This window comes from Gopherus flavomarginatus, chromosome 14 (genome assembly GCF_025201925.1).
Source record: "Gopherus flavomarginatus isolate rGopFla2 chromosome 14, rGopFla2.mat.asm, whole genome shotgun sequence".
Classification (NCBI taxonomy): Eukaryota; Metazoa; Chordata; order Testudines; family Testudinidae; genus Gopherus; species Gopherus flavomarginatus.
The window spans coordinates 38,990,492-39,007,946 of NC_066630.1; the positions used below are offsets into that span (position 1 = coordinate 38,990,492).

At 60.9% G+C, this 17,455-nt stretch overlaps 1 protein-coding gene across 2 annotated transcripts in view; it reads left to right on the top strand.

Moving 5' to 3' along the window:
- Positions 1–17,455, top strand: part of FHOD1 (formin homology 2 domain containing 1) — a 68,315-nt gene that overhangs the window by 40,754 nt on the left and 10,106 nt on the right. The window contains exons 7-16 of one of the 2 annotated variants that reach the window (XM_050923148.1): positions 1,615–1,726; positions 4,996–5,090; positions 5,361–5,504; positions 6,369–6,598; positions 7,092–7,199; positions 8,340–8,363; positions 10,814–10,867; positions 13,264–13,394; positions 14,371–14,487; positions 16,367–17,223. In XM_050923148.1, the coding sequence (XP_050779105.1) occupies positions 1,615–1,726; positions 4,996–5,090; positions 5,361–5,504; positions 6,369–6,598; positions 7,092–7,199; positions 8,340–8,363; positions 10,814–10,867; positions 13,264–13,394; positions 14,371–14,487; positions 16,367–17,223 (1,872 nt within the window). The remainder of the gene's footprint in view (positions 1–1,614; positions 1,727–4,995; positions 5,091–5,360; positions 5,505–6,368; positions 6,599–7,091; positions 7,200–8,339; positions 8,364–10,813; positions 10,868–13,263; positions 13,395–14,370; positions 14,488–16,366; positions 17,224–17,455) is intronic. The other variant, XM_050923149.1, reaches the window with a different exon arrangement.

Consider the following 17,455-nt stretch of genomic DNA (forward strand, 5'->3'; position numbering starts at 1 on the left):
GGGTGTGTAAATCCTTCTGCCCAGAACTGGAGCTCCGACTGAAAAAGCTCCTGATGGAGGAGGCTATGCGGCCCCTCTGTGACCCAGGCCCAGGGGACATTGTCAGTACCACCTCGTCTATGTAAAGACTGTCTGGCTGTGTCAGACAAACCGGGCCCTTCAGGCATTTCTACTGGAACTCCTTGGATTCCAGGTCCTACGGTGACCTTTGTAACATCAGAGGATATCTTCCTCCCCTACCTGCAGTCTCCACTCCTGACCCAAAGCAGGAAGGATTCTACTAGGCTCTGCTACCTGGCTAAATGGTGGCAGTTTTCAGCTTGATACTGTGGACGTGCCATTTATCCATGGCAGAAAGGTTGTGAGGACAAGCCGTATCCTCACAAAGGGTTTCTAAGTCAGTTTCAGGAGGCATCTTAGAATGCTACAAAACAGCAAAGCTTCCCCCTCGTGGGCGTATCACAGCTCGCTCCGTGTGGGCACAAGCTGCCTCCCTGTCATCCTTCTCGGACATCTGCAGGGTGTCGACGTGGAGTTCCGTCCGTGCTTTCATGTCGCACTGTGCTCAAACTGTCAGCAAGAGCGGAGGCCGCCACAGGGGCGGCAGCACCTCTGCTGCCAGCTTCCTCGCACCCTTTGCTCTGAGCCCTGCTTGTGCAATACACCTAGGGGCCAGCCCTCGAAGTAGTAGTGGTGGTTACTTACTGTAACTGGCGCTTCTTTGAGAAGTGTGGTCCCTATCTATATTCCTCACTCCGTCCCCTCTGCTTCGCATCCACCCAGAGCAGCATTGACCTGCCCTGCCTCTTGCACCCACGGTCAGGCTCGTGAGCAGAATTACTGCACAAGTGTGGGTCAGCGGCCATGGCTCTGAAGACATTCTGGACTCGCGTGTGTGGTGCTCATGTACCCACATGTAGGATACCGATAGGGACCCCATGTCTCGAAGAACCTCCACTTTCAGCTAATAACTTCCATTACCCCACTTGGTGTGTTTGAACAGCGTGCTCAGGAGGGCTCGCCGGCACTCGGTCGTTTCCTACCTACCTAAAGGATTCTGGTAAAGGGGGTCCCTTTAGGGGCCTTTCTCTTTGAACCAGAAGCTGTAGAGGTGCCCTCATTTCCTGCTGTGAGTGGAGTTTGACACTGCAGGGACAAAATGTGCCCAACCGCAGGCAGAGAGGGGCTGTGAACAAGGCTGGCCTCCCTCAGGCCACTTGGCAGAGCCGCCTGGCAGGTTTCAGAGAAGTAGCCGTGTTAGTCTGTATCAGCAAAAACAACGAGGAGTCCTTGTGACATCCTAGAGACTAACAAAAGACAAAGACACAGCAAGGGCTAGAAGCGCTAGCTCAGTCTAGGGGCTGCTTCTGCTCCAGCCGGCACCAGCCCTTGGAGTTTGTTCTCTGTGCGGCACAGCTTGCTGGCCGAAGTGTGGTCCTGATCTTGACCTGCAACAGCCTGTCTGGCACCCAGAGCATTGTGTGCTGGGACCGGACCTCTCCCCTCTGCACCAGGACCCGGGTAGCTGCTGTTGGCTCTGCTTTCTGGGAATCGGGTGCGGAACAGTGAGCTCCTCACTCGCCACCCCTTTAATTCGCCCCTCTGCCTCCCCAGTACCGCCTGGTGGTGAAAACGGCGCTGAAGCTGCTGCTGGTGTTCGTGGAGTACACGGAGTCCAATGCCCAGCTCCTCATCCAGGCTGTCAACACGGTGGAGCAGGCTAGAGGTGAGCCTGGCAACCTCCCGTGCCTGGGGGAAGCCGCCTGACAGGCTGTGAGCTGCAGTGTGCAAACACTCGGGATTGAAATAGAGGTGCCCTGGATGGGTCTCCGCAGGCCCCCTCCTTCACAGTAACAGCACACACTGTCATCAGAGAGACTCGGTCGCACTCGGGCCCTGCACGCTGCCCAGGCCAGCACTGGAAGGCAGGCCAGGGGCATGGGGCGTGGCTGGTACCCAAACCCTCATGCTCCTGCGGCAGGGATTTGGGTGCATGCGATTCAGAAGGCTCGGCTATAAACGTCCCATCAGGCTGCACGCTGGCTGAGCCGGTAGAGGAGGCCCAGCGGCTGCGTAGCACTGTGATGTTCTGGAGGCTCAGCAGCAGCTCTGTGCTTCAGATGGAAACTTGCTGCCTTCCCACCATTCCCTCCCCGGCCTCGGCCCACCCTGCTGCCCTGTCTCGGTGTGCTCTCTGCCCAGAGCCGGCCCTTGGGGCAGCAGTCCTCTCTCCTGGCTGCCCGGCCTGTGAGCTCCCCATCTAGCCTGAGCCTTGGCAGGCCGGGGGCTGGGTTGTTCTTTTAGAAGACAGCTGCCAGGAGACAGGAAACCTGCCACTGTAACTCTGCAGCCTCCTGCCTGCATGTCCTGAGAGCCGTCTCTCTTCCCGGGGCATGCCACCTTCCCCAGCAACACGCACCCGTGCTGCTGCAGCAGCTGGCCCCTGCCCTGGCGAGCCGTGCCCAGGCTCTGGGTAGGACTGTGACCCCCAAGGGCGGCGGGATGGGCCTGTGGGCAGGAAGAGGTCAAAGTGCTGCCCAGCTACATCCTGCGGAGGGTGACTAGGCAGGGATGCCCCAGGCTAGGGGCAGTGTCTCAGGCTGGAAAGGAAGCTGCCAGTGCTGCGTGTGGTGCTTCAACGACCTCTGGTGGCAGGTCAGGGTATTGAAGGGTCTGTCCCAGTGGTAAAGTCAAGGAGTCTGGTGGCACCTTAGAGACTAACAGATTTATTTGGGCATAAGCTTTTGTGGGTAAAAACCCCACTTCTTCAGATGTCCCAGTGATGAGTGTGCCCTGTGATTGGCACCAGGGCGTGAGCCGCCACACTGCACCGCCAGGCTCCAGTTACCCGGTCCGCACTGGTGCCACACTCACCTGTGTGGCGCTGGGACTTCTGGGGCACGTCCCAGGCTGCTTCACGCTGCAGTGAGTGAGATGTTCCTTCCCAGGGAATGGTGGGGGAACGTGTCTGTCCTGGGCACGTGGGGGGAATTCTGGGAAAGGTGGAGGACTGTCAGCAGTCACGTGGCTTAGCCTGGGTCCTCTCTGTGAAGTGGGCCTGTGACCAGCCCCAGCGAAGGCAGAATTTGAGCTCGAGCTACAGCCAGGCCAGCTAGCCTGGGTTTACAGCAGCAGCACACTGGAGTGAGAGGGGGATGGAAGGGGCGACACCCCGGTTAGAGCCCGGGTTAACTCTGCCGTGAAGACAGAGGAGAAGGGGAATAAAGGTTGTGTAGGGATCCTCCTTCTGCAGGTTGTATCTCCATGGTGCAGGCTGTGCTGGGTCTCTGGTAACAGATGGTGCTTGAGCACCTCCCGTCACACCAGGACCGTGCGTGTCCTGAAGGCGGCAGAGGGATGCAGGGCCTTCCCAGAGAACACCTTGGTCTGAACTGGCTGGCAGAGAGCCAGGTTCCAGCCTGAGGTGGCATGCTGCAGGGGCTGGCAGCTCCCGGGGGCTTGCGGCCATTCTCAGGCCAGCCCCACGGAGAGCACGCTGCAGTGTCCTGCTGGGGCGGGACAGGCAGGCAGCTGTGGGTTTCTCTGCTGCTGTTCCCTCTTGGTCCACTGGGCTCTCTGAACTTGTCTGCGCTGGGCTCTGGGGAGGAGAGCCGAGCTCTCGCAGCAAGGGTCCAGGGCGTGGGGTGGAGACTGCTGTGGCAGCAGCAGCCTCCCACACACGTGGAGCCCTGGGGATGGAGAATAGCTCCCCAAGCTGTTCTGGGCTCTTGGAGGAGAAGGAACGGAGCAGTATCGCTCCAGCCCCCATGCTCTGCAGCAGCGAAGTCTGTGAGCCCCCAGCGCTATAAGAGCAAGGAGGGTGGGCAGCAGCATGAGGAACCTGGCTGGAATGGGAGAGCTTCTCCCCTCTGTTACATGTGTGCCCCCAGGCTCCCTGTCATGGAGCCGGAGGAGGGGTGCAGCACCCCAACTATTAATCAGTCCCCAAGAGGAACCCCCTCAGTGTGCCAGCCCCCAAGGGTCCCTGCAAGGGCAGGCCACGCAGCCTCTCTCGCTTCCCCCATGAGCTCTGCCTAGCAATGCCAGCTGAGATAAATGCCTGGCCAGAGACTTTCACCCTCCTCAGAGTTTGAAGCACCTCAGCCTGTGACACCAGGCAGCTGGGGCTATAGTCATGCAGAAGATAGCATGGGGAAGCCCTCAGGTTAGCAGAGAGAAGCAAAGGTCAAGATGTCGTCCATCCTGGCCAGCCCCGGGCCTCGCTTGAACCATGATGCTGTAGGTTTCCTTTCCCCTTCTCTGTTCCTCCTTGTGTCAGTCCCAGGTGAGAGCCCAGTTCTTAGCACCCCCTGCTGCCACCTCTGCCCGTTGTCCTCCTGCCTCAGGACCTTGTGGAGCGCACCCGTGCTCCAGGCCGGGAGCCGCCCACGGACAGGGGTCGATTGTTCAGTCATTGGGGTTTCCACTGTCTCTGTCAGGTCTTCCATTGATGTGGGTTGATCCCAGCCAGGCCTTAGTGACCCCTTCTTATCACCCCAGACAGCTCCCTGCTGACTCCCATGCATTACACTCAGCACACAGTAGTACGAAGCACAGAGGGAAACTGAGGCGCACCAGACTCTCAAAAGTATTACCAGAATTCCCATGTTCATTGTCTCCCCAACACTTAGTGTGCGGCGTGCTGGCTGGACCAGTGGGTCCGGCTACTGTCCTCACATGGCAGTAAGCCCCACTCGGAGGCTCTCGGTGGATCTGTTAACATAGGATCCCCTTTTGGAGCTCTCACCTCCCTGGGCGCCAGCAGGCTGCAGCTCTGAGTCCTGGGTCTCAGGCGCAAAACTCTCCATGGGAGGTGCAATGTAATGAGCTGGTGGGGGGCTCTGACGCTTCCTCAGGGGGGAGGGCTGGGGGAGGGAGTCCAGAAGTGGGCCGATCTGCCTGGCTGCTGGCTGATAGGGGGCACCAATCACAAGGAGGAAGCCTGCCTGCTAAGGGACCCTGTTTGCCAGGCTTGTGGTGTTTCCTGTTTCCTAGGTGCGTATCCATGGTCCAACCTGGTTGCAATCTTAGAGGAGCGCAATGGGGCTGACACAGAGCTGCTGGTGTTCGCAATGACACTTATTAACAAGGTCAGTACCGCGAGGCAGAGCGGCCGCAGCACGGCACATCCCACCGACCCCCTGGCTGCTCAGAGGGCAAAGAACAAGCAGCTGGCGGCTGTGGTATGGAGCAGGTTTTGTGCATGCCTGGGAGTGGCCCCCAATGTTGCTCCTTCCTCCCACCTCTGCTCTTCACCTGTGCAGTCCCACTCTGGTGCCTGGGCGGGGAGGTGTGGGCAAGAGGCCTGCTAGCCCCTGTGGCGCAGGCTGGCCTGACTGCGTCCCCTTGGTGTTGCTCAGACGCTGGCAGCCCTCCCGGACCAGGACTCGTTCTATGATGTGACAGACTGCCTGGAGCAGCAGGGGATGGAGCGCATTGTGCAGCGCCACATGCACAACAAGGGCCTGGATCCTGACGTGAAGCAGCAGTTTGCAATCTATGAAGTGAGTGCATTTCCCCTTTCCATGGGCTGCAGCCGCCTGCCTCTCCATCTCCCCTTCCCTCGGGTGCAGGCCAGGGGCTTGGAAGGACTTCCCTCACCTCCCCCTCCTTACTCAGGGGGTTCTGGGATTGCCCTGGCCACACCTACGGGAGCATCCTGCTTGCAGGGAGATGCCCTGGAAGTTGCACCGGAAGGTGAGGATCTTCCAGGTACTGACAGTTGCTCCAGCCTCTCTGGGGCTGGGCAGGTCACTGGGCTGTTGGGACAGGCCTTGTTCTGCTGACCGCCAGCATGTCCAAGCCTCCAAGCGCTTAGGCTCCTGAATGGCCTGGTGGAAATCTCACTGCTTCTCGATGAGCCTGGGATCACTGCCCCAAGCAGCAATGTTGTATCTCCTCCCAGCCGGGCGTGATCCAGGCCCCACCTCCCCAGCCCACAGAGGGGATGGAGAAGGTCTCTGGGTCACAGGAGGGATGTGCTGAGGCTGCAGTAGCTGAACCCCCCCCCCCCCCCATTGTCACAATCAGCATCCTGTGTGACGTTACATGTTAGTCGCTCCCCGGTGCGGCTGATGGGTGCTGGGGGTATTCATGCCTCTTGGAGCTGTTGGTTCAGGCTGTCAGCAGGTTCAGGCAGAGAAGGCAGCCTTGGTTCACGTTTGTTTGAAGCTGGGAGGCTATTTCCATAGCCGTGAGGGCTAGAAATCTGTTGTGTGGTTAACGCCGTGGAGACGGAATAGGTCAGGTGAGCAGAGGCAGGCAGGCAACAGCTGAGCCCGGTGGGCATAGGGAACTCTGTGAGCGCATGGGGTAACGGCCCTACGGCGGCTGGTAGACACGCTCTGCCCACGTGCTGCTCTCCGCAGAGCTCGCTCAAACACGAAGATGGAGTGGAAGAGCTGGCGCCGGGGGCGCGCAAGGAGCGGAGGAAAACAGACGAGAACCGGCGGGGCCGGCGCTCCTTGGGTGGCAACGTGGATGCTGGAGCCGGTGCAAGCTCCCCAAGCCCAGCCGTGGAGGACAACAAGCTGCCTGAGCCCTCCAGCCCCCCGAGGGAACCCACTGCCAAGACGGTGACGGAGAGCAGCCCAGCTCCGTGAGTACTGGGCATTCGGCAGGGATAGGCAGGCTGGCCAGTAGCTGTGTGCAGTGTGTAGGAACAGAGCTGGGTTTCCGTGCCCACCGCGAAGCCTTGGGTGTTTGGGGCAGGACTGTTCTGTGCTGATGAAGGGTTTGAGTGGTACTGCAGAGGCTGGGGCAGACCTGGGGCAGTGGGCTGGGCGTGCCCAGCCAGGGATCTTCATGTGGCAAGCTGTGATCTGCTCCATCCCCCACTCCTCAGGGCTGGACCTGCAGGGCTCCTGTCCGGGCGCTTGGCCTGGGTGGGCACCCTGGATGAAGTGTCTGCGGCAAGGCCCCGAGTCTCCGTGTGTGCCCCCTGCAGGTGAATGATGGGGTGCTGTGTGTGATCCATTGAAACGTAAAAGGAAGAGCACCTCTCGGTGCGTGCCAGGCCCTGCTGGCTGCATGCCTGCAAAGGGGGACTGGCTTGTGGGGTGTAGGTTGAGTCTGCGCTGCTGCCGTTTCAGGCCCTGCTTCGAGAGTGTTTACAACAGCACGTCCAATGTGCGGCTGTCTGCGTCGGCCTCCCCGGAGGAGAGGGAGCACCCCAGCCTGGGGGAGAGGAGCGTTTTCAAGTGAGTTTCCTCAACTTGGCGGGAACTGAGGAGTGTGTGCTGGCCCTGGGGAACCCTTCCTGCTGGGGTACAGTGCGAGACAGGCCTGGGGGAGGCTCTGGGCAGGACACTGAGGTAACGCGAGTCTGAGGGGGCACCACGAGGCCAGAGGGACTGAGGCAGAGACCCCTCTTCCTTCCCCACTCCCTGTTCCATCCCGTCTCAGCAGAGATACGCCAGAATGCGTCTACACAGCAAAATAAATGAACCACCGCAGCAATGAGTCTGAGCACCCAGGTCCAGTAACTCAGGCTGGCGCTGTGGAACCGAAACCAGCGGTGTGGATGTTCCCACGTGGGCTCTGAGACCCTTTCCCCTCGCTGGGTCTCAGACTTGGTGGCAGGGGTTTCCTTTGCAGTGTAGACGTCCGCACGCTGACCTGAGCTGAGGCTGATCCATGGTCTCAGGCGCTCTGGGTGTGTTTCAGGCAGTGGGTCGGTGGCGCTGCTTAGCCCCCGGGCCCTTCCTGTGGGGGTCCAGGGGGAGCCCATCGACAGCCCATCCTTCTGGGGATGCCTGGGCCCCCAGGCTGCGCAAGAAGGGCTTTGTGTGACGGGGAAGGCCGGTTGTGGGTCTGGAATGGTTCCTAGGGCTCGAGAGCCAGCCAGCCCCCCCCCCCCCCCCATGGAGGAGCGGGGTTCCTTGGGAGCTGTGTGGAGGGAAGCTGTCCTGGTGTGCAGGAGGGGTGTGTAGCGGATGGGCCAGCAGGAGGGGGCAGCACTGCGTGAGGGGGACGGCATTCTGACGTACCCCGTGGAGACAGCACACTGCTGGGACGGGGTTTCCAGCTGTTGCCCCTGTGTCCTGCTCAGCTGGGTGGAGGAGTCTAGTGGGTGATCAGTACCCTCCCAAAGGGGGAAGGCCCTCTGGCATGCAGCCAGCATCCTCCCCCCACAGAGTGGGGTCTCTGTGAATACTGGGATCCCAGCCAGCACCATGGGAATGGCCTGTCCACTCCTCTGCTGGCAGTACCCCCTTGGGCTCAGATGAGGCAGGCTTGCCCCAAGTGGATGGGTGGCATCTCTAGCTCCAGCTCTCACGCTCTCTGCTCCTTCTCTCAGCACTGATTCTCCTCTGCCTAAACTTTCTTTCCTTTTTCAGACTTCACCAAACTGCCCCTGTTTGGTAAGTGACACGGAGGCTGCATGCGTGTGCATGTGACCCTTCCCGGCATGCTCCTCTCGCGTGCTGCTGGCTAGTTTCCTCTCCCTGCCTGTGGCTGCTCTGTCCAGGCCACCTCTCCCTGCGCTCCATTAGGCTGGAGCGTGGGCGCTGCACTGGGGTTTGCTTGCATGAGGCTCCATCTGCTGCTTCCAGGCCTGGGTCTCCTCTGATTGCTGGTCACACGATTCTGTCCTCATTATATGCTTTGCGTTGCCGGGCAGCACTTCCTGAGACTCCTTCGCTGGGCTGGGATCTACGTTCCACTCGGCAATCAAGGTCCCATCTTCCCTGATCACTGAGCCAGCCACATGAGGCATTATCCTAGGCTGGGACCAGAGACCTCCTCTCGTTGCTTAGCTTGTCCAGGCACCTCCGCAACAACGCAGGAAACCCCTCGGCTTGTCTCTGCAGCACTTCCCCCCTCTGCCCCTGTCCTCTCTCTGCAACCTTGAGGGCCAGCGGAGCACCGTGCACTCTGCCCCACTTCCCCTTGCCAGCATGTTGGTTCTTAGTCAGCCGTCACGCCAGACATGGTGCGCAGAGCAGGCGGCGAGTGACTGGCTAGCTCACTGCTGGAGCGTGCGGCGCGACCTGGTTCAGGCCCATCCCTGAGTGAGGCCTGAGCTGTGCACTCTGACTGCTGGGCTGACAGCACCATCCTCGGAGTTGGGGTCTCTGTGAGAGTCCCTCGTGCTGTCCATTTGGGCTGGCCCCTTGTTCTGTGCCTGGATGGAGGGGAGCGGGGAGGTGACTGGTTATAGCTGGGTGCCCTTGAGGGTTCAGGCATCGGGTTCAGCAGCTGGGCCTGCCCCAGGGCGTCACTAGAACCCGCATTCCAGAGGCTGCTGTGCGTGGCTGGAGGCCGGCTGTGTTAATTGACAGCTCGTGTGTGGTGGCCGCCAAACTGGGTGTGAAAATGGCTGCCCTCCAAAATGGCTGCCGGGACGCCCTCTGGAAGCGTGGTGGGTGTGGGTGTGGGAAGGGTGGCAACCCCCCACCCCTCCACAAGCCCTCGCAAAGGACTGGTCCATGCGTGGAACCCCATTCCTTGCCCCAGTGACCTTCGCCACGGCTGCTCCTGTAACGGTTGTTATGGGGGGGGGCACCTCTGCTGAGGGAGGGGACAACGAGACTGATGATGGCAGCCTGTCGAGTGACCAGTGTACACTGTGCACAGGGGGCTGTCGGCTGGCCTGGGAGGCAGGAGGAGGACACACGGGGTGCTGAGCCCCTCATCTCTGAGTGCAAGTGCCAGTTGGTCCCATAGTTAGTGGATCTCGCTTCTCCAGGCATGGTTGTCAGTTGGCCAGGGCTGCTGCACGGCAGGGATTTTCCCAGTCTGCTGTAGTCTGGCATGCAGAAGTGGGCCCCATGCAGCGGCCGGGGAATGTCCCTGGGCTGGACAAGAGGCTCAGAGCGGCAGCGGGGAGCTCCGATTGTGGTGACAGATGTAGGATATGTCTACACTGCGAGTTAGCCCAGGATCCATAGAACACGACGTAGCAGAGCTGGGGTTTGCTAACCTAGGGCTTCAGCATCTACACTCGTTTGTAACCCCAGGTGAGGAGAGGTTGGGTCCCAAGTTGGGGCTCCAGCATCTTGACTGCATTATGCAGGCCCGTGTCCAGCCACTCGTATCCCAGGCTGCCCAGCTTTTGCTCGTGGTGCAGTGCGGGGAAAACGTGACTGCCAAGCAGACAAGGAAAATCAAGCTGTGGGATATTTTTGGCAGATGCCCAGAACACAAGTCCAGTGGGGCTGCGTCTCCCCTGCAAAGCAATAGGGGTCGGACCCCAGGTCCTGGCTTGGACTCTGCCCCCTTATGGGACTCTGGTGTTGCTCGGTTTGTGTGTAGGTGGAAGGCGGTTTCAGATGGAGGCTGAGTTCAAACCCTGGGCTTGGCTTGCAGTGTAGACATGCCCTTAGGGTACGTCCACACTGGCGCTGGGGATGTGATTCTCAGGTCCCCATGCTTGCTCTGATCAGGCAAGCCTGGTCAAATACTGTCGCCGTGAGCAGCAGGAGGGGCTGCCTGCCCCAGTACAGTGCCAGCTCAGATACTCCACACATACCTGAGCAGCAAGACCCTCACGCTGCTCCTTGCGCGCTAGCTCGGTCAGAACTGGTGCTGTATGTCGCCCTGAGGTGGAGCTGTCGCCTGCAGCCCAGATGTGCCTGTAGATGGATTGGCCTGGAGAGCACTGGGGAGAGCAGGGGCTGGCAGCACAGGAGGGCGGTGCCATTCGCTCTGAGTGTGCTGTGCCATTTGTGCTCAGGCTGGAGCCCCAGGGGCTGCCCTGACGCAGGGCGCCGACGGAGTGGAGCTGAGAGGCGGCTGCTGTGTGGAAAGCATGCAGAAAGCATGGGCCGGGCCACGCTGGGCAGCGGTGCTAACTGCTCTTTTCTCTCAGGCGAGAGGAGAGCCCCCCTTTGCGTGGGGACAAGCCTGTTCTGAGGAAGTTTGAGTAAGTACAGATGTGGGCACATCTTTAGATGTGCCTTGGGTCCTGCTGGAGCCAGGCCTAGATGCCCCCGGAGCGGAGCAGGGCTCAGGTGTTGTTCTCTAGGGCAAATGTCACATGGGTCAGGGAAGCTGGGGGGCTGATTGGCTCCCACACATCTGCCTTCCCAAGGCATGTGTGGCTGCACTTCCCTCCACCGAGCTGCGGGACAGCGCCTGTCAGAGCCTGGCTTGGATGGAGCGGTGCCAGGGCAGGGGCTGTGTCCTCCAGAGCAGAGGAGTTGGGCTGTGGAAAGAGGGGAGATTGGTTTCCTTGATTACCTCCAGCGTGCTTTGGGGGTAACCCACAGCGAGCGACAGACACACATTGGTCCCAGCCCTAGGAGGACCCTCCAGCCCTGCCTAGTTTCTCAGAGCACATTAGCTTGGGAAGCTGCAAGCTTCAAGCCCAACGTGTGCTGGAAGATTTTTAGTGTTTCAACCTTTCTGGGTGTCCGGGCTCCCTGGGCAGTGCCAGAAGCCAGTGGCTTTCGGAGCTAGAGCCCTACAGAGTTCTATAGGGGCCCTTACCTGTCTGGGGCCCCTGGTTGCAGAGAGTCTGTGAGAGTCTCTGCCAGGGCAGGTGCTTGCCTGGCGGGACTCCAGAGCTTTGGGGAGCCAGGCGCCTACGTCTGTAGGGGCGAGCCGCACCACAAGGGCTGGTGTACAGTGCTGTGAATAGATTGTATCCCTTCGCATTGCCTTCGAATCAGGCAGCTCTCATGGCGTCAGCAGAAACCGACCTACTGAATAGTAGGGAGAGCCGGCACGGGCGTCCAGGCCAGCCAGGCATAGGCTCTGCGGCGAGGCCCCTGGGTCCTTCAGTGCTGCTGTGTGCCAGCCACAGCACTGCGGTGGGTTCCTTTCCACGGCAGACGTCAGATTGTCATGGCTTACTTCAGACAGGGAATCGGTTGGTCTGACCAGCAGCCCCGGGCTCTCAAGCAGGATGATTGCTCATTTTGCCTAGCCACCCCGTTTTCCATTCTGAGTGTGCTGCAGAGGTTTGCCCGAACAGCATAGGGCTCAGACGTTGTCAGGGAAGCTGGAGACGATTTTTGCTGGCACTTTTGGCACCAGAGAGTCAGTTTGGGACTGAGAGATGCACACATTAACTGGGTATCTCTTGCTAATACGATCAGCAGTAAAGTAGTTAACTCTGAGCCCTAATGATGACTGTTCAATTCTTAGCTCTGCAGTGAGGGGAAGGGGTGTCTCTCCAGGCTGAGCATTTGTTTCAGGCTGAAGGCAGACTGGGGAGACAGCAATGGAGCTGCACCTGTTTCCCAGGTCTCAGGGTGACGTCACAACCACTAGGGCTAGGGGCAGCTTCTTCCTCTGAAATCAAAGTTGGGTTTCTGGAGCATAATTCTGCGGCAAGTGGCACATTTCGCAGCGAGTTCTGAGGCAGCAGGATCCGCAGGCCCTATGGGAACTGGCTCCCTTGTTTTCAGTTAGCCTGTGCCCTGGGTTTTGTTACATTCCTAGCTACCCCCAAGGCTGAGATTTAAAGCAAGCCCATGTAATGGCCAGGGAGCCCCGGAAACCTGAGGGGAGCCATTTTTAACGTCTTTGAACTGCCCCCTGTTGAACATTTTCCTGGGTAATTTCTCCAGCCTGTCCGGAGAAGACGGGGTTGTTGACCCAGAACACCAGACGAAGGGAGAGTCCCTGCTCTGTTAAACTACCTTCAGCACACTCAGCCACCTTAACTCTGAAGCTCTTCCCATCTCCCCACTGGCCTCTCGCATGCCTGCTTTCCCCACGGCCAGAATGCGTCCGCCTCTGGGCTGTGGGTGGCAGCTGCCAGTAGCACATAGCAGCCTGCCATGGTGCTGCACACATGGGTGGGGAGCGAAGGCAGCAGGATTTTAGCTGGGAACTGCAGTGTGACCCCGGCCCTGGGGACTATTTGAATCCCTAGGCAGGAAGACTGCACCATGCGTGTTGGCAGCTTTTGTGGGGGGCCTACCCATTGCGTAAAGGGGCCGGGAGTGTCAGAGGGGGCAGTGGGGTGATTTCCAGGGTGTGTCAGAGCTGAGCGGGACTCCTGGGTTTTCTCTGCCCCAGTGTGGGAAGGAGGAGCTGGGGACACCAGGGCGCGCTTGGAGGTCTGGCCAGGCCATCCTGGCGGCAGGAAGGGAAGGCTGCTGGACCTGGGTGGCTGTAGGGTACTGGCCTGAGACACACATGGCTCCACGTACTGTGAGGTGCGGTGCGTGCTCTGACCCAAGAGGCAGAGGGTGCCAGGCATGAAAGCAGTGCTGTCCCGGGACACGACTGCCTCTGCTAGACATGTGCAGTGTGGCCTTGGGCCCGGCTGCATGCGGCTGGTCGCAGACATTCAACTCTCTTTTGCAGAGCTCGCTTCTTGGAAAACCTGGCTTCATCCCAAAAGGAGAGGTTATCTGCGATGTCCAAGGAGCGACTTGACATCCTCGCCGAAGCCATTCCAGGGGGAGGCCAACTCAGTCCAGAGCCACCTCCAGCAGGTATGCAGGTCCCGTGTGCCACCCCCAGCAGGTACGCAGGCCTTCCCCAGCCCAGAGGGGCGGTGTTCCACCCCCAGCAGGTACGCAGGTCCCGTGTGCCCGGTGCATGCCAGGCAGCCCGGAGGGGTGGTGTGCCACCCCCAGCTGGTATGCAGGTCCCGTGTGCCTGGTGCGTGCCAGGCAGCCCGGAGGGGTGGTGTGCCACCCCCAGCTGGTATGCAGGTCCCGTGTGCCTGGTGCGTGCTAGGCAGCCCGGAGGGGTGGTGTGCCACCCCCAGCTGGTATGCAGGTCCCGTGTGCCTGGTGTGTGCCAGGCAGCCCGGAGGGGCGGTGTGCCACCCCCAGCAGGTACGCAGGTCCCGTGTGCCTGGTGCATGCCATGCAGCCCAGAGGGGCGGTGTGCCACCCCCAGCAAGCATCCTGCCCCTCACATCTAGGCAGCGCCACCTTGCCGCTGCCTGGTCATGTCCAGACCCTTCCCCCCCCTGCCCCTTCCCGAGTGACAAGGAGCCAGGCTGCAAGGTCTCATCTCAGCCCCCTTCCTCCTGGGGCCCGTGAACACTTGGGGGCAGGGATCCAGCTCCAATCCTGCTGCAGGCCTTGGCTCACTGGCACAATAGACATACTGGTCCCCTGGGGGTGTGCTCCGGTCAGCTCGCTCCCGTGCCTGGCTCCCGTGGGAGCGCGCACAGACGCAGCACATGGGATGTGGGGCTGGTTGTGCAGGTACCAGCCAGGCTAGTGGCACCTCCATCCGTGTCTGTGAGAGCAGCCGCCAGATGCTGGGAGCCCCCTGTCCACCGGAGGAGTGAGACCTGCCTACTAGGGAAACTCCCCACCGTTGCAGGGACTTCACACACGCGCTGGGGGTGGGGTGTGATGACCCAGGTCCCAGGGCCAGCCTGCACTCCCCACCTTGCCCCTGCCCTGCCCAGCAGCACCAGGCTTCCTAATGACTGCTGTGTCCTGGCTATAGGGAGGCTGGTGCTGAACGAGGAGAAGGAGCAGAATGAGACGGCAAACGAGCAGGAACCGCGCCTGCCATCAGTCGGGATCGCTCTGGGGAGGGACGAGAATGGAGACGGCACATCAGGCAAGGACCTGACCTAGGACCAGATGCTTCTGCCACCTCAATGGCCCCCCTGCACCCCCTCCCCCAAACGCGCCTGCTTCGGTGACTAGGGACCCAACCCCCCCACCTCCTTGAGCCGCCTGGCGCCACCTGGAGCCCCCTGCCGCTTGTCATGGCTCTAGCTTTCCCTCCCAGTTGTGCCAAGCGGCCGCCTGTCCTGCCACCCCAGAGAGGCGCATCTAGTGCCGGGGGAGAGGGGCTTCGCTGCAGCAGCAGTGCACTGCCCTGGCGGTCCCTGGGCAAAGGGGCTGTGGCAGACAGTGAGAGCGGGGGGGATAGGCAAAGGGGCTGTGGCAGTCAGTGAGAGCGGTGGGGCACAGTGGGCTAAGGGGCTGTGGCAGACAGTGCAAGCGGGGGGCACAGTGAGTGAAGGGGCTGTGGCAGACAGTGCGAGCGGGGGGGCATGGATGAAGGGGCTGTGGCAGAGCGGTGGGGCACGGTGGGCGAAGAGGCTGTGGCAGTTAGTGAGAGCCATGGGGGGCACTGTGGGTGAAGGGGCTGTGGCAGTGTGAGAGCGGGGGGGCATGGTGGGTGAAGGGGCTGTGGCAGACAGTGAGAGCGGGGAGGGCACGGTGGGCAAAGGGGCTGTGGCAGTCAGAGCGGGGGGGCACGGTGGGTGAAGAGGCTGTTTCGGTCAGTGAGAGCGGTGGGGGGCATGGGTGAAGGGGCTGTGGCAGTCAGAGCGGTGGGGCACGGTTGGCGAAGGGGCTGTGGCAGTCAGTGAGAGCGGGGGGGCACGGTGGGTGAAGAGGCTGTTTCGGTCAGTGAGAACGGTGGGGGGCATGGGTGAAGGGGCTGTGGCAGTCAGAGCGGTGGGGCACGGTTGGCGAAGGGGCTGTGGCAGTCAGTGAGAGCGGTGGGGCACGGTGGGTGAAGGGGCTGTGGCAGTCGGTGAGAGCGGGGGGGCACGGTGGGTGAAGGGGCTGTGGCGGTCAGTGAGGGGGGGGGCACAGTGGGCGAAGAGGCTGTGGCAGTCAGTGAGAGTGGTGGGGAGCATGGGTGAAGGGGCTGTGGCAGTCAGTGAGAGCGGGGGGCACGGTGGGTGCAGGGGCTGTGGCAGTCAGTGAGAGCGGGGGGCACGGTGGGTGAAGGGGCTGTGGCAGTCAGAGCGGTGGTGCACGGTGGGCGAAGGGGCTGTGGCAGTCAGTGAGAGCAGGTGCAGGGGAGCGTAATGGAACTGGATGCAGGCAGGGCCGGCTTTAGGCCGATTCCCCCGAATCGGGCCCCAGGCCTAAGAGGGCCCCACGCCCTAAAAAAGAGCACCTAACTTTTTAATTTTTACTCACCGGGCAGTGGTCCGGGTCTTCAGCAGCACTTCGGCGACGGGTCCTTCAGTGCTGCGGAAGACCCGGAGCGACTGAAGGACCTGCTGCTGAAGACCCAGACTACTGCCAGGTATTCAGATCGGGCCCCGCACTTCCTAAAGCTGGCCCTGGATGCAGGGTGGAGCTTGCAAACTCAGAACGGCTGCCATGGAGGTTGACTGTCTGGCCTGATCTCTGCCCCCGCTCCTTGGCCAGCACTGGGCCTTGCAGCACAGGAGATCTGTGCCTCTGAGCCGGGACAGCCTGCAGGGAAAGGCACCAGATAGGGTGACCAGATGTCCTGATTTTATAGGGACAGTCCTGATTTTTGGATCTTTCTTATATAGGCTCCTATTACCCCCAGCCCCCTCCTGATTTTTCACACTTGCTGTCTGGTCACCCTAGCGCCAGGCCAGCTATGGCCTGACATCTAGGGAAGCAGAGGTGAAGCGTGCTGGGGTGCAGGGAGGCAGTGGCACCGTACCCATGGGAGAGTGAATGCCCTGGACACACTCTGTCCTCTGGTTCCTCCACAGGGCACTGTGTCCCCCCGCAGGAGAGCGCCACTCCCTGCCGCTCCAACTCCTCGGACAAGAAGCTGATGCGCGACATGCTATTTGCCAAAAGCCAAGTGGAGCCAGAGCGGGCCCTGCTCTTCCCTGAGGCGTCAGCCTCTACCCAGCGCCACCAAGTGGCTGGGGACCAGCCGAGCCAGGCAGAGCTGCAAGGCAGTCAGGACCTGGAGAACACCAGGCCCGAGGGCCAGGCCCCTGACAGGCAGGTCTCCAGCGCCCAGACCCGGCTCCCGTGCACCCAGTCCAGCATCGAGGCAGAAGCCAACGCTCAGAACGTGGAGCGGGCCCTGCTGACCCCGTTTAAAAAGGACTTTGAGTTCATGTGGGATCGTCTGGAGCCCGGCCCCGTGCTGCTGAAAATCAAAGACCTGGACTTCTCAGACCTGGGTGAAGAGGAAGATTTTGATGCCTTGGAGCAAGGGGCAGTAGGAAATGACTCGTTCCATGTGCCTCCCCCACCCCCTCCTGGCACTGAGGCACTGACTGTGGGAGGCCTCCTGGCTCCCCCACCACCACCCCCTCCTCCTCCTAGCTGTCCCCCGCCCCCTGGCTGCCCTCCACCCCCACCCCCCCCTGTTCCTGGCTGCCCACCCCCTCCTGCGTTGCTGGGCGCCCCTGCGCCAGATGGCCGTTCCCCTGCCAAGAAGAAGAAGACGGTGAAACTCTTCTGGAAGGAGCTGAAACACCCCAGTTCCCACACTGGGGCTGGCCGATTTGGCCGGGGCACCGTGTGGGCATCCCTGGAGAGAGTAGAGATTGACGCGGCCAAGCTGGAGCATCTCTTTGAGTCCAGAGCGAAGGAAGTGCTGAGTTCCAAGGTACGCAGCAGGTCGGGGGCCAGCGGGCTGGTCCTGGCAGCCTGCAGTGAGTGATGGGGCACTGTGGGGTGTGGCCTGAGAGCTGGTTGCCGTGGCATGCAGGGCTCCCTGGGGTTGGCGGGTGTCTTGGGCCCATAGAGGAATATTGCTGGTGTGTGGGGGAGGCCCAGTGTGGAGCAAAGGCCCTGGATTAGCTGGGTTTTCCTTGTCATTCCCTTTCTCATAGCGTCAA